General features: G+C 41.7%; 2 protein-coding genes across 2 annotated transcripts; one reads left to right on the top strand and one right to left on the bottom strand.

Moving 5' to 3' along the window:
• Positions 1 to 16204: 16204 nt before the first annotated feature.
• LOC311061740 (proto-oncogene c-Rel-like) lies at positions 16205 to 19698 on the bottom strand (the record flags this gene model as incomplete). Its single annotated transcript, XM_084080432.1, has 6 exons — positions 16205 to 16592; positions 16723 to 16863; positions 18194 to 18282; positions 18384 to 18532; positions 18901 to 19037; positions 19662 to 19698. The coding sequence occupies 6 exons, from the start codon at positions 19696 to 19698 to the stop codon at positions 16420 to 16422; spliced, it is 726 nt and encodes a 241-aa protein (XP_083936558.1). The 3' UTR covers positions 16205 to 16419.
• Positions 19699 to 20862: 1164 nt separating this feature from the next.
• On the top strand, positions 20863 to 25804 carry psmb4 (proteasome 20S subunit beta 4). The gene is made up of 8 exons (XM_084079947.1): positions 20863 to 20998; positions 21992 to 22118; positions 23416 to 23495; positions 23605 to 23751; positions 23919 to 24000; positions 24527 to 24643; positions 24981 to 25069; positions 25631 to 25804. The coding sequence occupies exons 1-8, from the start codon at positions 20883 to 20885 to the stop codon at positions 25641 to 25643; spliced, it is 771 nt and encodes a 256-aa protein (XP_083936073.1). The 5' UTR covers positions 20863 to 20882; the 3' UTR covers positions 25644 to 25804.
• The last annotated feature ends 200 nt before the right edge of the window (positions 25805 to 26004 follow it).

Genomic DNA, 26004 nt, shown 5'->3' with positions numbered 1-26004 from the left:
TCCCTCTCCTTCTGACACTGCTTGCAGGTGATGGTGTCAGTCCTCTTGGTATACTGCCTCCTCTTTCTGCCACTCGCTTCCTCCTCTAACTTCCTCTTACGGTAGCGCAGGGTGCTGTGAGGCACATCTTTTGTGGAAGTTACAGGAAGCAGAGGTTGGGAAGAAGCCACAGGAAGCAGAGGTTGGAAGGCAGGTTGTGAGGCAGAGAGGAGAGAAACCGTAGATCGGGTGGCAGGGAGGAGCGGAACCGGAGGTTGGGTGGCAGAGAGGAGAGCTTGTGGAACATCTAATATGGTATGTGGCACATATGTTGTGGAAGCTGCAGGTCTTGGAACAGCTACCGGAGCCAGAAACTGGGGGGCATAGAGGAGAGGTTGGGGAGCAGGCAAGAGAGGTCGTAGTGCCGGGAGGAGTAGACGCGGTCGCAGCACATGAGGTTGGACAGCTTGTGTGGATGCTGGGGGCAAGAGAGGTCGTAGTGCCGGGAGTAGTAGACGCGGTCGCAGCACATGAGGTTGGTCAGCTGGTGTGGATGCTGGGGGCAAGAGAGATCGTAGTGCAGGTTGGGGAGTGAGCAATATAGTTTGTAGTGCCGGAAGCAGAGGTCTTAGCACATTTGGTTGAGGTGCTGGTGTGGATGCTGGGAGAGTGTCCTCAAGGGTTGCAAGGAAAGGTGGCCCAACACTGGCGCTTGGAGCCACTGACCTCTTTCTTTTTTTTCCCAGGGCTGTCCCTGCGGTGTCAGGGGGGAGAGTAAACACATGCGTTTTTTCCACAGCACTGGTCGGCATACAGGGTCTGTCTTTCCTCTGAACTGCAGGAGGCAGGCTCTCTGGGCTCACAACTGGGTTTGTTGCCCTAGGGATGCCTTGCTCCAGCACACTCCTATCCAGTCTATCTTGTCGCTGGTTGTACCTGAAAATATTGCAAGTATCATCTTTTGTGTAACGCAAGTGTAATATGTAAGTCACTCGTCTTTTATCATGTCCTTCCCCCACACTGTCTGATATGTGAATAAACACAGTGATTTATATATGTACACAGAAAATAGCACCGAAAGTAATTTGTTGCCTCACTAGGTTAAGCGTTTATCAACTCACCAAGTAGCAACGGTTTTGGTATTCATCGACGGGAGCTGGACAGAGGTTCTCTGCTTCACCTCGTGATTGTCTGTAATGAGCTCCCGGATGCGTGTGTATGCTCTGTGTGCCAACTTCCAATGCGACATTCTTTTTCCACCCTCACGCCTGTCTACACTGAACTCCTCACATATTTTGACCCAAAGTGCCTCACAGTACCGAGTGCATGTAGGTGACGCCGCTGGTGTGCCCGGTCCTGCAAAAGACCTGAAAAGGTATTGGGCAGCATTAGTGTTAGTACGAGAAATTATATAATAGCATACAATATTTCATGCTTGCTCAACAAAATATAGCACGTACCGTTTTGTATACTCCACACCAGGCGTAACCACTCCTTTTGTGGCCCTGAAAGTCCCTCTGAGTGTATCTGGGAAACGTCGGTCGAACTTTGCACCTTTTTTGTCATATTCTGACAAACACTCCCATAGGCTACAGACTTTGTCCACCTCCTCTCTGGACAGGGCATCGTTGTCTTTTAACTGGAGTAAGAGTCCTGCAAAGTTCTGGACTGCTTGGAAGCCCTCAATATTGTCAGGTCCAACAGAGTCCTACATTAAACAAAATAGAGTTGTGAAAATTGTATGCATCTATTTAATAAGTTACTACAGTTACAACTTGAATGAAGTTTAACCATTCAAAATAAAATAAACCTACATCATGACTGGCGGAGGCTGATTCTGTTGATTGCTGTTCGTTGGCTGTGTCTTGCTGGGCAGCTGAGAGATAGGACATTCATGAAAATATCATGTTAACGTTATACTGCTATGGGCTCCACACAAGACAAATTTACACGAACAGAAGTGTAGTGTGAGTGTGAGTTCTTTGTTCATGTTTTGACCCCTGACCTTGAGTGGAGAGCAGTGTTGCATCTCTGGAGGTCTGAAGGCTCTGGCTCGGAGCGGAGGGTTGCTGCAGAATCAGGCGGGCATCAGGTTCTGTAACAGTCAAGCTGGCGGTGTCTTGCTGGGGAGCTAAGAACAAATTAGAGAGGGGGGGGGGGGGGGTAATATAGATTATTTATGTTTTAATCAAAATACAACTCTCAATTACTGGCACTTTTAACAATGAAATATAAACATACCACTCTGCAGAGTGGCAACAGTAGTAGCTTCCTCAGGCAGTGCTGTGACTGTAGGTGGAGTGATGGTGCTGCTAGCAGCTGATGGAGTGGACTGTGGAGTGTATATTGTGTCCAGGGAGGCAACATCATCCATGTCCAATGACCCGGGATCACCCCAGGCAACTGTAAGGCTCTCTGAAACGTCCTGTGTCTCCAGCGTTGTGAGGAACAACTTGTAGTCCTCCATCACGTCACCAGTTTGGTCAAACAGATATTCAATCCCTATAAGCTCTCCTGAAATGACCAAAAAAGCATGTCACTGACAGGAATAATTATGCACCTGGCTAAAAACATATCAAAATCATAAGTAACTACATACCGGTGTATATCCGTGGGGCCGTGTACTCCACCAGTTTTTTTCCTAGCACCTCCACTGATAGCTGGTTGGCAGCATACCGAAGGAGGCCGCTATAGGAGTGTGGCCCTTCCATCCTCTCTGCAGCCATGGACCTGTCCTCATTCCACCGGGCGAGACCATCAAGCAGATAGGCCTGGAAAAAGGTGTCACTTGCCAAGGTTCCTGAAAAATAGTATTTGCAATGTGATTCCTTCTGGTAATCTTAATATAGCAAGTATTACAATTATGTTATAACATTACAGTGTGAACACATTTACTTATATTTAAAATATTTTTTTTTAATTAATTCATTAATCTATTTTTGTTGTCTTCACAGTTGTAGTTTTAAGTGTGAACGAGAACTGTTAATGTGTGCCTCTTTCACCTGGGATGAATCGGTTCATGTGCAGATGAAAACTCTCCAGGGAAGTTGAGCCTCTGGCACACCGGTATTTGGGAAGAACATGCCCACCTTTCTTCAGTGTTCCAGTCTGTGTGTACAGTTGGAAATCTAATGGGTCCTGTAGGCAGGGGAGGTGCTTGCGCTGGGTCTCAAAGGCAAGCTTCATCCTCTGGGTGTTGATGAGAGGTTGACCGAGGGTGTTGTGACCCCTCTCTCCATCATATGCATCGATGCACTGCTTCAGCATGGTCTCCATCTCCGTGGGTTTCCGGACAGCCCTTCTGCAGTGAAGTTGCATCTCTGATCTGGTGATGTGGCGTGTCACGTCAGCTTCTGTGGGATGCTGGTGGGCTGCTTCAAGCTCTGCACGTTTGGCTTTCTTGAGTCGGTCCAAGTCAGTCGCATCCCACTCAAAGATGCAGTGGCTGAGCCGGGCCATGAAGCTCCTGTAGAGAGGATGAGACTCTGTGAAGCATGCAGTGGCAATCCTCCTCATGAAGTGCCATACATCCAACCGGATCTTCATGCCTGGCCAGTTCCTAAAGAGCTTGAGGAGGTGAGAGTTGCCACAGCAGTCACGGTCCACATATAGGATCTCTGGGGGTGGCATCCCAGCATCCGTATACCGCCTCACAAGACCCTCTGCCATCTTCATCAGACCCCAGCCCTCTTTTGATGTCAGCACAGACATAATGACCTGCCCATGCTCATTGCCGACGTTAGTGGCCCAAGAAGCTGTACCTGCAGCCTGGCCTGCCAGCTTTTTGACAATCTTCTTTGTTGAGTCCATTTTGAGGACCCGGCCAAAGAGTGAGGTGATGGAGGCCTTCACTTCATCCAGCCTGCCGAGGACATCCTGTGCATAGACCTGCATCAGCCAGCGATGTTTTGGCACTACAGGCATAGCTGGCAACTGTGGACATGGGACGTGAATGAGCTGTTGGCTAACTGCACGGCTAACTCCTTTGTAGTCCGTGAGGAATTGAATCTGTTTGCCAAGCCAGGACTCAGCATGCTGCTCCTCCAACTGCCTCTGAAGCTGGCTGCTGCTGTTTCCCAGGCCTCGCTGACGCATCATGCGCACAACCTGGATGTCGCACCCTAGCCTGTATGTCAGGAGGCATGGGAACAGGACTCTGTGGCCAATGTCGAGCTGGGAGACAACTGTGTGGCTCCAGGCGATGACCTTTCTATCGCAGGCCCTACAGATCAGATATTCAGATCCCATGTAGTAGCAGTCACTCACACCTACCACCTGCCTGATCCTCTGATGCATGCCAGCACCTTGAAGCTCTGACCCACAGCCTGAATGTGGACAGAGCAGCGTCACTCCCCACAGCTTCTTGGGCATCCAGAGCAACAGGCGGTGTCCAAAGTACCCCTCTAATACAGGGATCGTACTGGATTTTCTGCCCTGAGCCAGAGGTGGGTAATACCACAGCCTGTCCAACTTGTCATCGTCGATAGTTGCTTTGGTTTTTTTGGTCCAACGGAACAGGGCCTTGGAGATCCAATGCTGGTCACACTCAGGCAGGGCGGGTTTCCAACCAGCATAAAGGCAAATTCCGCTCTCTACGAAACAGATAAGAGGAATAGAGAATGAGAGAAGACATAAACATAAACAGTCTATATTTCAAAGAGAATAGACATCCACAACATTGTTATTGTCAGGTTATTGTTCATCAGGAAACAACGTGTTGGTGTGTAGTGGGTAAACATATCATTTTGACTAATATCTAATATCTTGAGTGACTGCTATTACAAACTTGTCCAAATAAATATGTTCACATGTTTGTTAAATTCAAATCACATTCATGATTATGAGGATATATGTAGCTTTAATAAAATCATAAGAAATAACATAACAGAAATGAGAGTCTGCGAGAGAAAGAGAGAGGGGGATAGATGGGTATTGATATAAATACATACTTGCTGTGATTGACCGCGTCTGCTGAGGGGCTGGAACACTGGTTGAGGATGCAGCAGTTACAGCTGAAAAAGAATATGCCAATAAAGCCCATTGAATTGAATGAATTGTGTGTGTGTGTGTGTGTGTGTGTGTGTGTGTGTGTGTGTGTGTGTGTGTGTGTGTGTCTGTGTCTGTGTCTGTGTCTGTGTCTGTGTGTGTGTGTGTCTGTGTGTGTGTGTGTGTGTGTGTGTGTGTGTGTGTGTGTGTGTGTGTGTGAGTGAGTGAGTGAGTGAGTGAGTGAGTGAGTGAGTGAGTGAGTGAGTGAGTGAGTGAGTGAGTGAGTGCGTGCGTGCGTGCGTGCGTGCGTGTGTGTCAGTCATACTTGCTGAGTTTGACCCCGTCTGCTGAGGGGCTGGAACAGTGGTTGAGGATGTAGCAGGAACAGCTGAAAAAGAATATCAAAATACATGAACAATATGAAAACATCTACAACTCCTCCATACAGAGACAGAAAGAGTGTGTGAGTGATTTCATAAAAAACATACGTGCTATAATGCCTGCCTCATCGACCGATAGCATCTCGCTGTCAGAAATGTCATCCCCTACGACTGTGGCGGATCTTGCAGTGGACTTGGTAGGAACAGCTTAAAAAGGATGACAAAACAGTATATAATTCACAAGCAAGGACTACACAGGATACACATGAAATGAGTGTGGGGAGACCATGAGAAAAAGTACTCAATGTTAAATAAAAGCAATGTTTAGTTGTGAACTTACAAGGTTTAAACTTTGGCTGCGAACACAGCTTCTTCACAGACTTGTCAATGCTTTGAATTGATCTGCTCCCTGTCAGCAATAAACGCAGTGAAGCTGCGGGCACTGAGGCTTGTCGTGAGGATGAGGATATGGCCGCTTGAGTTGCCGCTTGTGAGGAGCTTGAGAGTTGTGAGGAGGCTGTGTGAGGTTGTGTGGAAGTGAAGACATCGCCAGTGGTAGATTGGGAGGAGGTCTTATTTTTCTTCAATTCAATTTCTTTCCTCTTCTCCTCAATGGCCCAACGGCCCTCAGCATAAGAGTTGATGTACTTGTTGAGTGCACGTTGGTTGGCCTGCTTATTAGGGTTGTTTTCATTTCTTTTCTTTTTTTGGCCTGACTCCTCTAGTCGTACATCATTGGTTATGAACGCAGCATAGGCCAGCGCGTTCTCAGCCAACCATTTAAAAGTTTCGCCAACATAGCATCCAAATGTCAGCACGTATTGCCCCAGGACATCATTTTTGCTATTGGTGTCCCCACCAAGGTGCACAACAGCATCCTGCGCAGCCTGCCTCACTCGTTTTGGTGACATACTTCGGACCCATGGCCTTTTCTCTCTTTTGACTTGTGTGGCTCTCCATGAGTCTGAGAGACACGGAGTGCCATCCGGCTCCTTCCTGAATTTAGGATCCATCCTGCATGCTTGAAGAAAACATCAAATACAAACAAACCAACAGTTAGAATATGCTTGGTATTAACTCTTTACTGCACTTTAACATAATTCTCCCTTCTTACATTCTACCTCAGTATGCTGCATTGATGGAGCCTGTGTAAAAGGCAATAATCTCTGCCAGTGCATTGAAAGGTGATCAGATCTGGCTATCAAACTAAGAATTGCATTGCATTTAACTTAACTGTTAAGCCTTTGTCTTCTGCTATACTGGACTACAAAAATAAAATAAACTGAAATCTGTGTCTTGTTACTCCCCATGCAAATTCAGTCATGATACAGTAGGGGAGGGGGCGGTTGACAGATTACCCTTTATGGCAACAGGATAGGTGGGCACTAGGGACTTCTAGTCCACCTTGATGTAAAATGGGCTATTTTGTCCAAAATGTTAAAAACATATATATATATTTGGAAAATGTTTTTAAGTAAAGTAAAATGTACATGATTAGAACATGCTTAAGCATTCGGCAAAGGTGTAAATGTCTAATATTTCTACAATTGCTACAAAACCTGTTGATCCAGTCATTTTGGGCCATAAATTATTTGTTTAGAACATTTTGGACAAAGACAATTTTAGGTGCCCAGATGTCCTAGTGCTCACCTATCCTGTATCCGGTTTTATTACATGGCTGTAATACTAATAAATAATTACTAATAATGATGTACAACATTACGTTATAAAAGATCAGCGGAGATCAATTAAAGTGGGCTTCATGTTTATTAACACACAGGACTCCTGGTAGAACAAAGCTTAAACAGTCACGATATCATAGGCTACAACGTTAGTTTTATGTTAATGGTTATCGTGGCCATTAAACTTTATGATATACCTACAACACAGTGAATTCATGTAGGCAACGACTCTGGTCCATAGCGTTAGAAGGAGTTCTCCTTAACGCTATGCGACTTTTCAGGCATTGACCAGTCCACATACTGACGGTAGCGCAGACTCTCCACTTTAGTAAAAAATAAAGAATACACTTTCGCTACTCACCAAAACAAATACGGTTTTAAAATGTGGAAAGGCTACTTTCCTTAGTGGGAACACTCGGACCCCCCCACCTCATGTCTAAAATACACTTTTTGTCCAGAAAATAAAATATTTAACCGGATGGAAAATCTGGTCAATAGAAAGGTTCCATTAATCATATCTGTAGGGGGCGCAGTGGAGTAACTAAAACTTGTTTTTCCTTCCGGTGAAATATTTTCTTTCCTGGCTAAAAAGTGTGTTAAAGACGTGAGGTGGGGGCTCCGAGTGTTCCCACTAAGGAAAGTAGGCTTTTAACAAATTAAACCCGTCTTTGTTTTGGTGAATAGTGAAAGAGTATTCTTTATTTTTACTACAGACGAGAGGCTGCACAGCCTGAGCAACTGCGGGTGTGCAGGCAACAGATCGAAAGTAACATAGCGTTAAGGAGAACTCCTTCTAAAGCTATGGACCAGAGCTAACTAATCACATCGGGTGATATCCTGATACATACCCTAACCCTTAAGATACCATTAGTTCTTGAGTAACATTACAACCGAACATTTGTTTACCATATTAAAACTTCGAGTTGATAATAATTGGCCAAAAACGTAAGCACATCGGACAACAGATCTATGAATTGAGTAGACCTACAGAGGCCCCCAATGGAAACAAGCCATTGCTTTCTTGAGTTTTAAATCCTCTTAGCTGACCTTGTATTGAACTGTACTTTCATGTGCTTTTTTCTGCAAACTTCTAATAAAGTGCTAATCAATCAATCAACAATAAGAATATAGATTCCACTCACGGTTTTCTGGCTTGATGAAGGAAATACGTTGATGAAAAAAAGATCTTGCCGAGTTCCTGTGGGGGGAGGTGATGTGGATGGCTGTACAGTAGGCCTAGACTGATATATTATAACTCTATGGAGTACACTCAGGTATTGGGGGATGGGCTCTGTTGTTGTTTACTCTAGCAGCAGCGTGGTTTCTCTTGGGACGCAGATTGGCTGTCTGTGGATTCGGGGAGGCACTGTAGCCTACCACAAACAGCTGATCGCAGCATGACGCGTTGTCAGCTTGTAGATCGGCTATTTTCAGTGAACGTTCCCCCCGGATGGTGGTCGTGAAAAAAATTCAACAAAAGAGAGAGAAAATCTCAAATAGATTTGGTGGACCCCCTGTACTGTAGTAACTATGAGGACCCCTAGGGGTCCAGGACCCCCTTATGAAGACCCCTGCTCTAGTAACCCTAATATAATGTTGATACTATGACAAACTCTTGTTTCCCCTCACTCATAAACTCTTTTAGTTATGTAGTGATAAATAGCCTACATGAGGGGGTCGTCAACGTTTTAAGGCCAAGGACCCCATAGCTGAGAGAGAGATGAAGCAGGGACCCCCTATACTCTATATTGAATAAACCAGTGTTTCAGATTAAAGTTTTTTTTTTACTTAGTCTGCTCTTTTTTCCCTCTACACCTATAGCCTAGCGCTGCAAGGCGTTGAGAGCTTGTAGATCTGCTATTTTGGGCAAATGTTCCCCTCAGAAAAGGAATTCTAGGGTTCAATTGGTTAATGTTAAAAAAAACCAAATCCTATCACACAAAGATTTGGCGGACCCCCTATAGTAGCTCTGAGGACCCCCTAGGATTCCCGGACCCCCTGTTGAAGACCCCTGGCCTACATCATTGTGAGCTTGTAGATCTGCTATTTTCAAATGGCTGAAATGTATATAGGGCTGAAGTGGTTAATGTGTGTTCTGTATTAATAATCCAAATCTACAACTTAACTGAAGTTTTCAAATAATTGTAGTGGAGTACAAGTATAATATTTGCCTCTGAGATCAGATTTAGTGGAGTAGAAGTAAAAGTACTGAACATTGGAAATACTTGGAAAACAAATGCCAGCCATGGATCATATGACGGTCGTCTGTTACGGTCATGGATGAACTTCAACCTGGTGTTTGCACTTTCTCCCTTTTTGCTCCATACATCTATATAAACGTTCAGATTTCAAAAATAAAGTGCTTAGCTCATGGCCACACATGTTACAATTATGTACGGGCCCTCAATAAGTACCCGTATTTTCCGTATTGTTCAATAAAGAGCCACCGATCGGATTAAAATATCCGATCGGCGGCCATTTTCTCATAGAGTTATAATGTACCAGAGTGCAATACACCTCCCAGCCGATAGGGTCACGTAGTTGAAAGCATAAGAAAATACGGGGGAAATGGCCACCAATCGGATTAAAATGCTTTTTATTTAACAATTCAGAATATTCGGGTACTTCTGAGGAAACGTACATAATTGTAAAATCCGTAGCCATGGGGTAAGCACTTTATATTTGGAATATGAACGTTTATGTAGATGTACGGACCAAAAAGGGAGAAAGTTTAATTACCAGTTTGAAGTTCATCCATGACGGTCACGATATGACAGTCATGTTTCAGGGCTATAAACTCATACATGATCGTTTTTTGCTGTTCTCTAATAGAATACAAATACAATTACTAGATCATGACATACCATTGAATGACAAAAGAACAAGCTGACAAAGTGTAAAAATCAATCAAATCAATCTTTATTCTTATTTAATCCATGCTGTAATCTTTGCTGTTTCCTCAGGGCTCCTCCTTCTTCCTCATCTAGGAATGGGGTTTGAAAGTTGGGGGAAAGATTTGACTGGTCAGTGAAACAGTAAATCCAGGACCGTGATTGGCCGCTGCTCAAGCAGTGAATGACGGGGGCGGGTCCGGGAGTTGGGGGAAAGATTTAACTGGTCAGTGAAACAGTAAATCCAGGACCGTGATTGGCCGCTGCTCAAGCAGTGAATGCAGGACCGTGATTGGTCGCCCGAGCAGTGAATGGAGGACCGCGATTCGCCGCCCAAGCAGAGAATTAAGGACCACAAGCAGTGAATGCAGGACCGTGATTGGCTGCCCAGAAGAGACAAAGAAGTTACTGCAGGCGCCACCGTGCCCCCTTAGCCAACTTTTTAAATGATCCTACATGAACTGGAGTTGAATAAAAATATGTATCCAAATTTATAAAGTTTGTGTGTTTCACATTTAATGTGTCACTTGAATGGGTTACCCATAATGTTAACATAGCAGAGGGGAGACGGCAGACTGTCAAGTAGTTGCATTTCAGTGACATCACTGTCTTTACGAGCGCCAACCTTGAAGAGGAGAATTGTCATCCCAATCCCAACTGACTTTGTTCATGTCTATATTTTGAACATGTCATATAGTCCAGGGGCCAAGGCAGATTTTGGTACCACCTAAGGTGGCCGTACATTTTTGGTATTTTTGTATTCCTACATGTCTCTAGTTTTTTTTTTTTTTTGTATTTTGGTATGATACATCTTCCAATTCAGTAGCTTAATGACAGTAATCACTCTAAACCGGCTAATGTATCCGGTAGGAGACACAAAGTAGAATCTTTGTGTCTCCTACCGGAAATACACCCGGCCATCAAATTATTGCGACAAAAAACAAAATATATCCATGTATTCAAGGCTTCATGGGGTGTGCAATTGACAGAAAATAATCATTTTTTGGGTGAACTCCTCCATTAAGTTTCCCAGGGGGACTCTCTACCCATTCAGCTATGACCACCCTAGACCGAAGGAGGGTCAACTTTTACAAGCTTATGGAAAGCAGTATTTTTGCATACACCAAAAATCTGAGAAGTAATTTGATGCCCGGGTGTATTTCCGGTAGTAGACACAAAGATTCTACTTTGTGTCTCCTACCGGATACATTAGCCGGTAGGTAGTGATAACTGCCATTAAGCTACTGAATTGGAACATGTATCATACCAAAATATAAACTAGAGACATGTAGGAATACAAATATACAAAAACTTTACGGCCACCTCAGGTGGTACCAATTTGTGAAAAAAATCAGTGTTGGCCCCTGGACTAATAGGCTTACATACATTTTCTACCTACCGCAGAGCACCGACGGTACATGAAAAATTAAAACGTGTGGGTTTACTGTTGTTGTATTAACTTGCCTGAATGTAAGTTGGGGAAATAACCCAACTAAATGGAAGAGTGACATATCCCGACATTTTCAACTACTCAGTGAATTCTCCAGGTTAGTATTAATATACAAATAGTCTTGCAAGATGCTGTTTGGATAATTGTCCTGATCTGGTTATTGAAAACCTTGCTTGATGTAAAAACATCTAATCTGGTCACAGAAGGGGGTAGAGCATTTGCTGTTAGGGCTCCACTTTTATGGAATAATCTTCCTCTGGAAGTTAGACAAGCTACCTCATTGGCCATTTTTAAAACTCGTCTAAAGACCCACTTTTTTAGAATGGCGTTTAACTAGAGCACTATACCCATCTGAGGACTCCATTGTATGGCCTCTATTGTTGTTTTCTGCGTTTTTGCTGTTGTATTTGTTAAATGAACTGTCTGTGTCTTGTTTTCTGTTTTTTGTTTTGCTTTCCCCACACTGTCTGTTGTGGGTTGTGTTGTGTTGTGAAAAGCGCTATACAAATAAAGATTATTATTATTATTATTAAGGGATGCATCCGTGACGTATAATCGACCACATAAACTTTAGATTTCAGATGCTAAAACTTTTGACACACTGAGGGAGTATATTATAATATATTGTGGGTTGTTGTCACATTAAAAAGGACAAAATAAAACAAATGGGACACTTTATTAGAACACAAAAAAAAACGCTACAGCCTCAGTAGTCAACCAGTGAAATTACGGTATTTTACGATGCCTCTCATAGAGAATGCATTGACAGCTGCAGTACATCGTTCTAACGGACGTCGCGTGGGTGCACTGTCTCAATAGTGGAGTCTCTATTACACCTGTAGCCTACTAGGCAGGAAGTGAACAGATATTGAATAAAGCGGCAGGGCAAAAGGGCAATGGCGCCGCCCGGAGAAGGGCCAAGAAAAGAATAAGGTGAATATTGAAGGAATATAGATACGTTCTAACTGCTTAACTGTTGTGAGACCTATTTATACTGTATATTCACTTATATATTCATTGTTGATAGACCGTACATAGATATGCATTCATATATTCACTGTTGATGTATATTCATGCTTATATTCACTGGTAGATAAGTCTGTACATTTATACTTCTATTTATTCATAGACTAAATATGTTAACTAAATAAACTGTACAAAATGTTACTTATGTCAATTAATCATGATTAAGTTTGACTCATAATTTACTAAACTGAACAATTAACAGTGGGATGCTACTGTTTTAATCTTTAGATGCTGTTGAGCTCAGCTGTAACAAAAGGTAAAATCTTCACCACATTAACTAAACACATGGAAAAAACACACCCTACAGCATGTACCTGCTGGTCGCTGTATGTAGATATCTTTATCTTTTTTATGTTGTCTTTAAGAGATTACTCAAAAACGGATTTCACCCGTAAACCAGTGATGTGGCATAAAGTTGATTCTGATTCTGAGGTCACTGGTCCTGACAAATCTTTTTTTTTTTTTTTAAAGCACTGGGCAGATTGGTTCAAGCCTCAGGAAACTTGCCCTTAAACAAAATGACTCTTCGGTAGAGGTTGGCGACTGAGCCTACTTTGGCCCTGGTCCTTGGATTTATTTTGTGTTTTGTTAAACGACGGCACAAGTAGGCGGTGTGGTGTGGTGTGGTGTGGTGTCAGTGGAAACGCAGCATTCTTCATATGGCCTACCGTGGGCTGTAGGCCTTGTTCTTTTGGACTTTTCCAAGTCCATGGCTGTAGCTGCCTCCTCCTCCTGAAAACAATAGTAATAAAAAACAATATATATCCACATTCCTTCATAACATTAATTTAGTGAGCTGCATATCATATTTGTGTAAACATATGGACAAGCTCTGAAACATCTGGAAAACAAGTAGTAGCCCTGAAACACGACTGTCACATCATGACAGTCAGACGAGCGTCATCATGTGAACTATGGCTACAAGACTGACTCCAGCCAGACAAGTTTCATTTATTTATCCTTTTTTTTTGTTTTACCTTGACTCCTTGTGGTATGATTTATACTTGCAAATCGGAAGTTAATTCAAACTTGTGATATATGATTCATAATCGAAAAGCGAGAACTTCAAATATGTCCTTCGAGCACAGAAAGAAAACGAAAGTAAAATAGCCTAAATGCACTCAGTGTTGCCAGATTTTGCGAGAGAAACAATCAGCCAGGTCTATGAAAACAAGCCCAAAATAAGCAACTTGGGCAGCTGCAGTCAAACTTTCCCTAATATTGTTTTAATAGAGCAGTGGTTCTCAAACATTTTCATTTTAAGGACCCCAAAATGAATGAGTATTTGGCCACGGGCTCTCATCTGAAAATATGTTGTGCCAGTGACAAGATTTGTGTTGTAAAATTATTTTTAGATCGGCTTTTTAACCTATGTGGTTAACTGAAGCACGCCCAAATAAGCAACTACACTTTAGAAACAAGACCCAACAAGACCCCAAAAATCCGCAACCCTCAACTAAGCAACTTTCCAGGAAAACAAGCCTAAATCGCTTATAATAAGCAGACTTGGCAACACTGCAAATGACCCCCTGCTGGATAGCAAAAATATGACCATTATCCTACATTATAACTCTATTAATCTGAGTTCCCAGAAGTTTTCATAACTCTATATGCCATCCTACCAGGCAGTACCCTTTGAGTGAGTCTATAATCTCTGTCATGCATCTCGGGCTCACGAGTTCAAAACTTTTAATCCCTACTTTATCTGATCGGTCGGATAGAGGAGGCTTTTCTGAAGAGGATGTACACATTTTTAAACATTAACCACCTGAGAGAAAGGCGACGTTGTCTTTCTCTGATTTTATATACTTTATTAGAAGTTTGCAGAGAAAAGTAGTTCAATACAACTCAGGTGGTTAATGCTCGCCATCTAGTGGACAATTGGTGGAATCTCTCATTTACAGAATGATCAAACGTTGGCACACGTAAAATTATGAATTATGCTCAATAAATACAACCATCGTGTCAATCACATCTTGCAGCCGTTCATCAAATTATTGGCTTAGGAATACAACAACTTTAAAAAAAAACCTCTATGAATTCAAGGCTTCATGGGGTGTGTAATTGATAGAAAATAAGTCATTTGTTTTGGGTGAACTGCTCCTTTAAATGCTGTGCAGTTCACATAAAGTGGGACACCTAACTGGACACTGGCTGTCTGTCTGTCTGTCTCTCATCTCACTTCAACCATCTTTCCATCTACATGTCCGTCTACCTCTCCCTAATTGGTCCCTCCACTTGTCTGTCCTGTCCTGATGACCCGCTGTCAGCTATAAAGGTGGTGTACCTGTGCCAAACCAAACCAAAGTTCACACCCAACCTCGGCAACATCCCAGACCCTCTCCTCCATGGCACACTGACCCCCAGTCCCAGCCATCCAGGCATCGGCCTCCTAGTCCTACCCCTTGGGTAAATGCTTCTGTGAATATATTTTTTATAATACTCTTTATAATTTAATGTATTATTTAATTTCATAATATATTTGTTATAACACACAGCTGTCCAGTATCACTATGGTTGACAGTCCTGCTCTGGTTTCTTTTATTTTGTATGGTCAAACCACAAACCAAATCACCCTCAGGGAAAGAAAGAAAATGAGGAAAAAATATGAATCACCGTAAATCATAAACATGTTTACAATAAAAGTTGTAAAAAAAAAATGCATATAAAAATAAAGAGCCAACAAATAAAAATCAACAAACAATATGTATTCATTCACAATATGAAATGGTTTGTTTCAAGTTATTATACAATCAAGTCTAAGATGTCAATTAACTTATGAGTGGGTCTTGTCAAACATTAACCGATTGAACAGAATTATTTGAAATCTCAATGAAGATGCCATATTTTGTTATACCTGACCAATAGATTTGAGATCCTGATCACATCATTTCTCATCATCATAAACCATTAGGATCCTCAACAACACAGATTTCTATTAACGGCAAATCAAGGTTTGCTCAAACCCAGCTCTTCATAATGGGTGGGATCCTCTTGATAAAGTGTGTCAATCGTCTTTGAACATCCATTGTTCCCTTTTTTCTTCACCGCTGTACTTCCCCGCTCTGATAGAGGTCATCTCTTCATCATTGAGAACATTCTCGTCCAACAGGTTGTCCATCAGACGATTGAGCACAGGCTCTGTCACTCGAACTCTGACCGCATGGTCTTCAACTTTTCAACTTCCTGTGATGGTGTCATTGGCATGTATGGCTGACTTGGGCCACCGCCTGGACTGTAAAATGGATGGAAAGTAAGGCCTTGTTTTCAGATATAATTGACCCATTAAGATTTTACAAATGCCTTCTAAATCTGTAGTTTTTCGTGCCACAGACCCCCAAATTGATATATTTGGCCGCAGACCTCCCATCTGAAAATGTTCTGTGCCAAGGACCCCCCAGAAGAGATTTGTGTTCAAAATAATAATAATAAAATATGAAATTTGATTCAGCCAGTCTAATAAATGAACATTCAGAATGCTACATTTATTTAATGTATGAGGCCTGTTCATTTGTAAATGCTTATAGAAAGCATTAGATCCTTTATAGCCAACATACAACTACAATATTACAATTTAAAAGGGATTCTTTGAAGGTCTGGCATAGAACCTAAAAAAGCACAACAACCAATTCACAAGCTATTTGGAGGGAAATGTCTTTACTTATAATTGTTAAATAAGGTAGATTTGCAAAATATGCCCATTGTCCAAAGACATAAGATACAGTACCTTATGTCTTTATCTTTTATGGATATACAGGTAAGAGTGATTTACCTCTGTCTTGTTCTGTTCCTTTTCCTTGAATGCATCAGGGAGGATGCTGATCCAGCCTGGTCCCACCCTGTAACAAATTCTTCAGTCTTTATTCATGAATAATATTCTTCTGTCATTAAGCTTCTGATATTAGACATATGACAAATTATCCAAACTATAGATGCCCAATAGATGCCCAAACATTTGAAAGAAATCAATTGTTGTGTATTTCTAAGTCAAAAGTCTCTAGAAGTCCAATCTTAATTATTTAGTGTCAAACGAAAATGTACTGCGTGATTACATCGGGTCTGTCTGGTCTGGCAAGGCAACGGCACCCCGGGGTGGCACCCCGACGGCTGCCTGAAGGGCAAGTACGAAAAAACCTTAACGTCAGACCATGCTCTACATGGAGTTGCATTCTGCACTGCTCTGGGCTGAGGTTCTTGCCTGATGTAAACAAATTACATCAAAACAGATCCCTGTTAACCAGAGCACATTTCTTTAAATTGCGGTTAAAGAAAAATCTATGTTGAAGTCACAGAACAAATAATTAACTTTTGACTTGGGTATCACTCACTCTTATCGTAGATGGGGTTGCTGATGATGGGGCTAAGGGGGCGGGTGCAGTGACCACTGTCGTCCGGAAGGAACACCTGGATGCACAGACGCACCACTTTCAGGTCATACTCCTCTGTCTGCAGCAGCTGCTCACGGGGCACTGAGGTTGCACACACAACACACATGCACACACGCATGCACACACGCACGCACGCACGCACGCACGCACGCACACACACAAACACGCACAAAACCAAGAGGGGCTCAAAAAGAGTCAATAGTTTGTAAACATCAATATATTTTGTTGTTTGTATATACATATAACTTATTTCAGATAATACCACTCAATGCACCTGGGGCACTGGCACTCTCACAAACACTTTCTCGCTTTCTCTCTCACTCACACTTGTTGAGGCTGTGTGCCACCTCCATTTTAATCTCTTGAACCCTACAGGCAATTAAGATTATCCAACCAATAGACTAAAACTAAGGTAAACTGTAATGAAGAACACATGTAACATGCAATAGGAGAATGTCAGTTTCAGATGCGTTCACACATGAAAGTAAATAGCCCGTTTGATATGGTGAGGGGCGGGGTCTGGGTAGTAGATGCACACATTAGCTACTCCCACTTAAATATAACACAGGCACAGCCTGAGGGAGTTGCGAGGATCAAATGCAATCTTTTTTATTTCTTTCCACAGGACATGACATTTGAAATGTGGTCTCCCATTGATGCACCCATACAAAACACAAACAAAACATCTTTCCTACTATAGTAGGCCTAATGTAGAGCTACAACCTACTTTTCATCAAAACGAGCCGTCCTCAAAGCTGGAAAAATAACATGGGTCTCTCTATGTATAGACGAATGCACACTGCACAGAGAAGCGCTTGTTGTCTACAATTACTGAAGAGACGTTCATGTTTTGTTTCGCTCATGAACCATTTCATGGAAGTTCGATATGTGAATATTTCCAACTCAAACGCTAATAAAAAGCAGAATGAAACTGGATTTCAGTTAACTACTGGCTACTGTATATCTCTCTCCAAACACCTCAGGAGGAGGGGAGGCTCCACTCGTAAACAATAGAAGCTTCTTCAACACGTCCACTCGCTGGGTGTAAATTCACCGGACAATCACCGCACCCATTCACACATTGAGTCGTTTTGGGCTGTATCAGACATTACCCCGACTTAAGTCAAGGGTCCTGCCAGTATAAAGCCTGTTGCATGTCCTACTGAGCTGGAATGTAGCGTTCATACATACAGCCCCTCCGTTTAAAGTCTGGAAAAAGTCCATAATACAGTATGAATGTATGTGTGAAAGTGACTTTAGACAATAGACATAAGACGTAGACGTGGATGTTGAGGTAGAAGTAGACATGGAGGTTGAAGTATACTGTACATGTAGAGGTGGAGGTAGATATAGACATGAAAGTGGAGGTAGAAGAGGAAGAGGTAGGGAACTCCTGACAGGTTGGACTCACCATTGAAGGGGTTTATGCCTCTGGCCATCATCTGCATGATGGCATCTTTCACATCCTTCCTCGTCATACAGTGGACAGCAAGCTGGAATCTGTATGAGCAAAGTCAGTAGTTCTCAAATTCAGCCTGGACCCGACCCGAGATAGATAAGAGTTTGCATGGTGTAAACTGTTAGTAAGAAAGTGAACTCACGACATTACCCTACATTCAGGGTCAAACTCAGCCTCGTAATAGCCATCTTTGCAGTCCTTCCCCACCAGGTAATATGGGTGGGGCCTGTACGGGTCATTCTTTGTGACCAAGGTAACACGTACCCTTCCCTTACCACGGTAATTATGGATCTAGGGAAGAGATTCAGGAGTGTTGAAGCTTTTTTCAATTGACTATATACAGAGAGGAGAAACAATATCCTATTATAGCAATGAAGAACAAACAAACAAACAAAAAAACAAGCTACTTTTTGGCCCAAAATGTGGAATGCCCTACCAACAACCATCCCTCATCCACATTTAAAACTGACCTAAAAACATGGCTGACCGCAAATTACAATTGGGCTTAGATAATTGTTAGATAAAATTGAAGATATGCCAATATTTCTTACATGTCTTAATTATGTAAATACATTAAACTGTTATGCATAATTCTATGTAATCAATTGTGCAACATAATTGTGTGTTATTTGTGCATCAAAGGAGTGGCCTCTGCTCACCAGGATACTGGGGTAGGTCCTGTTGTTGACAGAGCTCGTCTCTCCGGGGATGTACTTGGGGACACCCTCAGCCGGGTAATAGAAGCGTATGCCCCTCTGCTTGGGCTGCTCAAAGATCTGGATCTCTGGCTCAGTCACTACATTGACAGTTTGACACAGAGAGATACAGAGGTCAGAATGAAAATAATGGATGAAGGGGATGGCACAGGTGGGTGGAAGGGAGGGATGAATGATGAAAAATTGAGATGAAGGGAGTGATAATACTATGTATTGCTTTATATTTCTATCTCTTTGGGTGTTTTCTGATTTTTTCACATGCACACATGTGAACACTCAAAAAGAACTCAGATCCCTTTGAAGCAAACCGAACTCAGTCACAAGACTTTTCCTTTTGAACACTTCACTTGAGCATGGCATAAACACTTTAACTTGAGTCATTATACGATTTATAACAGGGTTATTACAGTTAACTAAAACTAACCAAATAAGAACGAAACATTGTATGTGTGAGCACATATAATATGTATGACAGTCATGTTCCACGTTTAGGCCAACTCAAACAATGAACCACCACACTTAATCTGTGTTTGTATTTATTTCCTTGTTTTAATGTGTTCGGGACATGGAAATGAGCTCTACGCTAAATCAAGCATACAGCCATATTGTGTATATAATTCATAATCATGTGTTAGTGCTCATGTGAACTTTCCCGACCAAATAAACAAATAAAGTAAACTAAAGTGATAAAGTAACAAACTTACTTTCCAGTCCCGCGTGGACAGATTCACTTTCCGTCATTCCTCCGCAGTCTGTCTGTCTGTCTGTCTGTCTGTCTGACTGACTGACTGACTGACTGACTGTGTGTGTGTGTGTGTGTGTGTGTGTGTGTGTGTGTGTGTGTGTGTGTGTGTGTGTGTGTGTGCACGCGCGTGCGTGTTTCATTGCGTGAAATGTGTACCCAGAAACAATGCATGCTCGCTGCACCTATTTTAGAATATACCCACACAATTTTGGAAGGATGTATATCTCGTTATAGCCTTATTGACAATGTTGGTCCTCATCTTTACTGGCTAAATGTATTTTAATAATAATAATAAGAACCACAAAGAAACCCATACCTGTCAAACTACTTAAAAAACGTCAAAGACGTCCACAAACAACACCAGGGAGCGCCGCTATATCAGTTTCAACCCAGATTTGGCTCATACAAGGGGTTACATTTGTTCTACTGCTATGCCACCAAAATGTGGAATGCCCTCCCAACAACAGTCATAAAAAAGTGTGAATCCTTATTTCAAAACCGTTCTAAAATTATAGCACTAACAGGTGGCTGCAATTCGGAACTGATTGATTGAATACTTTATTTCAAAAGACATGGTAAAAGTACATGGAATTCCAATTCCAATTCCAATGTCCTCTAAACTGGATCGCTCATAAAAGCACTTGGCTTATTTAAAATGAGATCCCCGTGCACTCAAATCATGATGACATTTAAGAAGACATACACATATACTACTATGCAGAACGTCATACAATTATGAGCAGAACTGCATGGCCCCTGTAAAAGTCATAGCCTAGCCCCCCCCCCCCCCCCCCCCCCCCGAACTGTTTAATGTACATATGTTTTGTTTTGTTTTTGTTTTCTAACTGTTTATATGATGTTTTGCGTAGTGTATATTTGTCTGTCATTAATGTTTCGATTAATTGAGTACACAAAGGACCCCAATGGAAACAAGGCTAACAAGCCATAGGCTTTCTTGGGTTTAAAATCCTCTTAGCAGCCCTTGTATTGAACTGTACTTTCCTGTTTTTTTGGCAAACTGCTAATAAAGTATTCAATCAATAAATCAAAGTGTGTGTGTTTTTCTTGATAATTATCAATAAAGATTTGTAAAAAAAGAAGAAAAAAAAAGAAAAGAAAAACTGTGCATGTATGTGCTTGTTATGTCGTCACTTCCTACACACAGACATCATCATCCAACATGGAGGCCAGCGGCTTGAAGTTGAATTTCTGGGAGAATGGACCCAAACCCGGACAGTTCTATTCCTTCCCGGGGAAGAGCCTCGGCTCCGGCGGCGGTCCCGTCCGACACACGCTGTAAGAGACGCTCCGGTCCCGTCCTGTTCCCACATGTCTGTTATATTACTCTGTTCGGTTCTGTTGTTGTGCTTCCACCCGGTGCTGCTGTCTCATCATGGATGGATGCTAAGCTAACTAGCAAAAAAAAAAAAACAGATCTACAAGCTATCACCGCGCCGCAGTGCGGCGTGGTGATAGCTTGTAGATCTGTTCTTTTCTGGCGAGTGACACCGTCGTACTGACGGAGTATAAATGAAGATGCTAAGCTAACTAGCTACTTCAACTTGGATCCTTGTTAGTTCAACGCGGATCAATAACTCGGTGTGAATTAAAATATCCCCACTTGATTGATTGATTTGTCAATCATGAGGGGGCAACTGTGATTTGATCCTCAGTGTTGATTCAATGGACAGCTAGCTAGCTATGGTTTCCAAGCTAACATTCCTACTTGCAAGTAGCGACAGTTAATGGAAAGCTATTTTGTTTATTAACTTAAGATGTCAAACACAACGCGTTCATAAATAATTTTAACAACTTTCTATAACTGGAATAGTAACCTTCAGAAACCCCCATGTGTCATTTAGCTCAATAATAGAGCTGTCCATGTTTTATGAGGACGTAATTTTGTTTGTCTGTCTTATGTTTAATCTCTAGATGGATAGATATAGGCTGAACACAGTATAAATAGGCTGAACACAGTGGACAGTTACCCTCGACTAAATTACTATAATATATTTTCTTTCATTAAATATTATGTACAGTATGACACCAATAAATATGAACATACATTTATTGCCTATGATTGGATATACATGAGTGGATGCCAGAGTGGATATGAAACTGATATGTACAGTGTCAGCCGGCCTACAACGGGGGGTATATGGATAATGATATGTACAGTGTCCTTCAATATCTTGTCTGAATGAGTAACACTGCTCTTTATTGTTACCTGACTGTCTCCTGTCCTCTACCTGTCCCCTGTCTTCCTCTGCCCCCCCTCCTCTCTTTCAGTAACCCCATGGTGACAGGGACATCAGTGTTGGGGGTGAAGTTCACCGGAGGAGTGGTGATTGCAGCGGATATGTTGGGTTCCTACGGCTCTCTGGCCCGTTTCAGGAACATCTCTCGCCTCATGAAGGTCAGACACATGGGAAAAGTCACATCATAATTCTTGGCATGTGGTGACTATAGCAGGGAACGTAACAAACAAGTAAAATGAACTACAGTACATAACCAGTACAGATCCTGTCACAAAGAGGAATGTGATACTGTATTGATACTGTATTCTTGAATATAAGCCTTTTTTACATCAGAAAAAGAGGCCATTTTATATAGGATGATTATGCTTTTACTTCATTATTATAGTAATAATAAACAAAACAAGGTTACAAATAAAAAACAATCTGCAACAGAATAAGAAAACAGGATATGTCTAAAATATAAAATGCAGTGAGAAATAACAATATTAAGGGAAATTACACACGAACAACGATACAATTTAAAAATGTTATGGAAAGGCCCTTTCATAGAGGTAAGTTTTACAGAAGTGATTTAAAACAAATTTATATAGGGTTAATTGTCCTGGAGCCAGCGTGAGACAAGTTTTGCCTCATGTCTCCTTGCCTCATGTGTTCACTAGACTGAACACTGTCACTGTCATGGTTTTTAATAGTATACGAAGCCTCTTACATTTTTAACAATCAGAGGCTGTCTTTCCCCTGTTGGTTTTACTTTTGTTTTCTCGCTGCTGTCTCCACCATCATTCCATCCTATTGGCTCTCACACTGAATGGGGAATTCCAGGAAGCTTGTGCCTCCCTTTTTTTTGGTGCTTGATGTTTTTCTGACAGTGCAGTGCTGCGACAATGTTGAGACATTGCTGCACTCACTGTATATACTTAAAGTACCATACTTAATGTACCAAAAGTAAAAGTACTCATTGTGCAGAATGTCCAATTTCACAATGTTCAAAATGTATTAAAAATATTTTGAAAATACAAGTGTAGCATCACGACGCATTGTGAGCTTGTAGATCGGCTATTTTCAGATGGCCGAATGTATATAGGGCTAAAGTGGTTAATGTATGTTTTGTAATAATAATCAAAATCTACAAAGTAACTCTTAACTAAAGTTTTCAAATAATTGTAGTGGAGTAAAAAGTACAATATTTTCCTCAGATGTAGTGTAGTAGAAGTAAAAGTGTTGGGGGGGGGGGGAAAAAAACTCAAAATTGTACTTAAGTACAGTACTGAAGTAAATGTACTTAGTTACTTTACACCACTGCATATGAGCAGTATTCCTCTCCAAAAGTTAAACCACTCATAACCCAAAGTTTGGGTATGGACTGGACTGTATGAATAATATGAGTAACTAAGGTGATTGTAACTGTAACAGCGGAATTACGGTGTCTGATTTTGTGTTGTTGCTGTATGACAGGTGAACAACAGCACTATACTGGGAGCATCAGGTGACTACGCTGATTACCAGTACCTCAAACAGATCATCGAACAGATGGTGTAAGTATTCACTCTTCACTGTGAGTGTGTATGTGTGTTAAGATGAGTACTCTGTTTTCTTTCTTTCTTCATCCTTACTCTCTACGTCTCTGTGCTATAATGTCTCCAGTATAGATGAGGAGTTGCTAGGCGACGGTCACAGCTACAGTCCAAAGGCAGTTCATTCGTGGTTGACCAGAGTGATGTACAACCGCCGCTGTAAGATGAACCCTCTCTGGAACACTGTGGTCATAGGAGGCTTCTACAACGGAGAGAGGTATGGATGGATGGATAGTTAGCTAGTTTTTTTTTGTTTTTTCCATACTGTAGGTCATGGGAGGCATCTACAAAAAGCAGTCCTAAAAACACCATTTTATAAAATCATAATTAAATGCGATGATTTCTTTTTGTAATAAACCTGTTGTCCATGTGTTGTGCCTTCAGTTTCCTAGGTTACGTCGACAAGCTGGGTGTGGCCTATGAAGCTCCTACAGTAGCCACTGGTTTTGGCGCGTACCTGGCACAGGTGAGGAGCTATGTGTTTATATCCTCTACAAAATATTAATTTATACTCCAATTGGGCTGGCGATTATTCAGTTGATTACTTCGAATGATGGAGAAGCATTGTTTTTTTTTAAATATATGTACATCAACGAATAGAATGTTATTTTCAAGCAAAAATAATGAAAATAGCAGGCTACAAGAGCTACAAGCTCACAATGCATTCACTATGCGACGCGTTGTGATCATGTTGTAAATCGACTATTTCGACAATTTGGATACGTATACCGTATACTTATTTTGCCTATTATGACATGCCCTAATAGTGATTATTTTATTAAATGATCGATTATCGGTTATTTTTTATAATCGATTAAATGTTGCACCCCATTACTCATTGCGCAAAGATGTAGCCTAAAACAACAGATCTACAAGCTAACAATGCGATACCTCGCTGTGCGTTGTTAGCTTGTAGATCTGTTCATTTTGTCAAATGATGCTAATGTGTGTACTTGCAAGTAGTTAACTAACTTGTGTGTGTGCATGTGTAGCCCCTGATGAGGGAGGTAGTGGAGAACAAGGTGGAGATAACAAAGGCGGAGGCCAGGGAGCTGGTGGACCGTTGTCTCAAAGTGCTCTACTACCGTGACGCCCGCTCCTACAACAGGGTGAGTTGATCCAGTACGATACTGCTTGGACTGAGCAGCTCCCAGTGCATTGAATATGTAGGCCTGATTTACATTTGGTGGTATGACGAAGTGTCGCATGGCTTTCTGTTCTACAAGCTCAAAGCGCTTCACATCGTGATTTGTGCCCAAAATAATAAATTCACATACAATGACATGCCCAAAATAGGAATCCCAGATTGAAAGTGGTTACACATGAAGTAGGGTGTGTTTAATTTACAGACTCTGTTTCCCAGAATTCTCTCATCCTTGGAGCTAATGGTCTTTAGATTTCACTTGACTGGTGTTAATTTGTTGTTTATTTTATTTACTTTTTCAGCATGAGATTGCCATAGTAACAGAGAATGGGGTGGAGATTGAGGGTCCTCTGTCCTCAGAGACAAACTGGGACATCGCCCACTGTGTCAGGTAAGGTCGAAGTTGAAATGTCAAAAGTTAAATGCTGCATACAAGAGCATTAGACATGAACCTAAAAAATGATTCATATTCAACATTGTCATATTTACTTTAAACTCCCTTAATTTACATAATAGACTTAAAAAGGGACTGAGATGATCTGGTCAATTATTTTCCTTGGTGTTTAAAAGAAGCCTTGCTGTTGGATTCTTCATATTGCTTATTAATGCATGAGGAAGAATTCAGTATAGAATTACTGCCTGTCTTAAGGGAGTGTGTATATCTATAATTTGTCCAGTACGATATAGTCGTTCTCAATATATCGGCCAGACTGAGATGCCTGCGGTCGGGCAATAGTGTATTATGTGTGGTGTCTGATGTATTAACGTGTTTGTCTGATATATCTCTGTGTGTGTGTGTGTGTGTGTGTGTGTGTGTGTGTGTGTGTGTGTGTGTGTGTGTGTGTGTGTGTGTGTGTGTGTGTGTGTGTGTGTGTGTGTGTGTGTGTGTGTGTGTGTGTGTGTGTGTGTGTGTGTGTGTGTGTGTGTGTGTGTGTGTGATCTCTCTCTGCAGTGGTTTCGAATGAAGAGGAAGACCAATCTACTCTGTTGCTGTTTTTGTGATTGTTGCTTCACACCACTTCCATAAAACGTATGCATACGTACATACTTTAGGTTTCTTTCTTTTTTTCCTTGTTCATTGCCATTTTTTGTAAAATTAAAAAACAAATGTCTAAAAAAATAAAAACAAACTGCTTAAGTTGTGTTTTTGTTGTTGGCGTGACATGCTGCAAAGATTGTCAGGCTTGGGAATCATACCCACGACTCGCTGTTATGCTACATTAGAGCCTATATGGTATGCACCTTAACCACTCGGCCATCAGCACCCGAAGTACATGATGAATTTGACTTGACTGGTTTCAATCATAGTTCAGAGATATCACCGTA

This window comes from Gymnoscopelus microlampas (genome assembly GCF_963454915.1).
Source record: "Gymnoscopelus microlampas genome assembly, chromosome: 15".
NCBI classification, from domain to species: Eukaryota; Metazoa; Chordata; class Actinopteri; order Myctophiformes; family Myctophidae; genus Gymnoscopelus; species Gymnoscopelus microlampas.
The sequence above is the reverse complement of the archived record's forward strand: the minus strand, read 5'-3'. Positions and strand labels throughout refer to the sequence as shown.

What these genes read in the sequence shown, in the direction of transcription:
- psmb4 (XM_084079947.1), top strand. Translation starts at nt 20,883, where the DNA reads ATGGAGGCCAGCGGCTTGAAGTTGAATTTCTGGGAGAATGGACCCAAA. An exon ending in GGTCCCGTCCGACACACGCT is followed by an intron (nt 20,999 to 21,991) that starts GTAAGAGACGCT and finishes CCTCTCTTTCAG; the next exon opens with TAACCCCATGGTGACAGGGA. An exon ending in ACATCTCTCGCCTCATGAAG is followed by an intron (nt 22,119 to 23,415) that starts GTCAGACACATG and finishes GCTGTATGACAG; the next exon opens with GTGAACAACAGCACTATACT.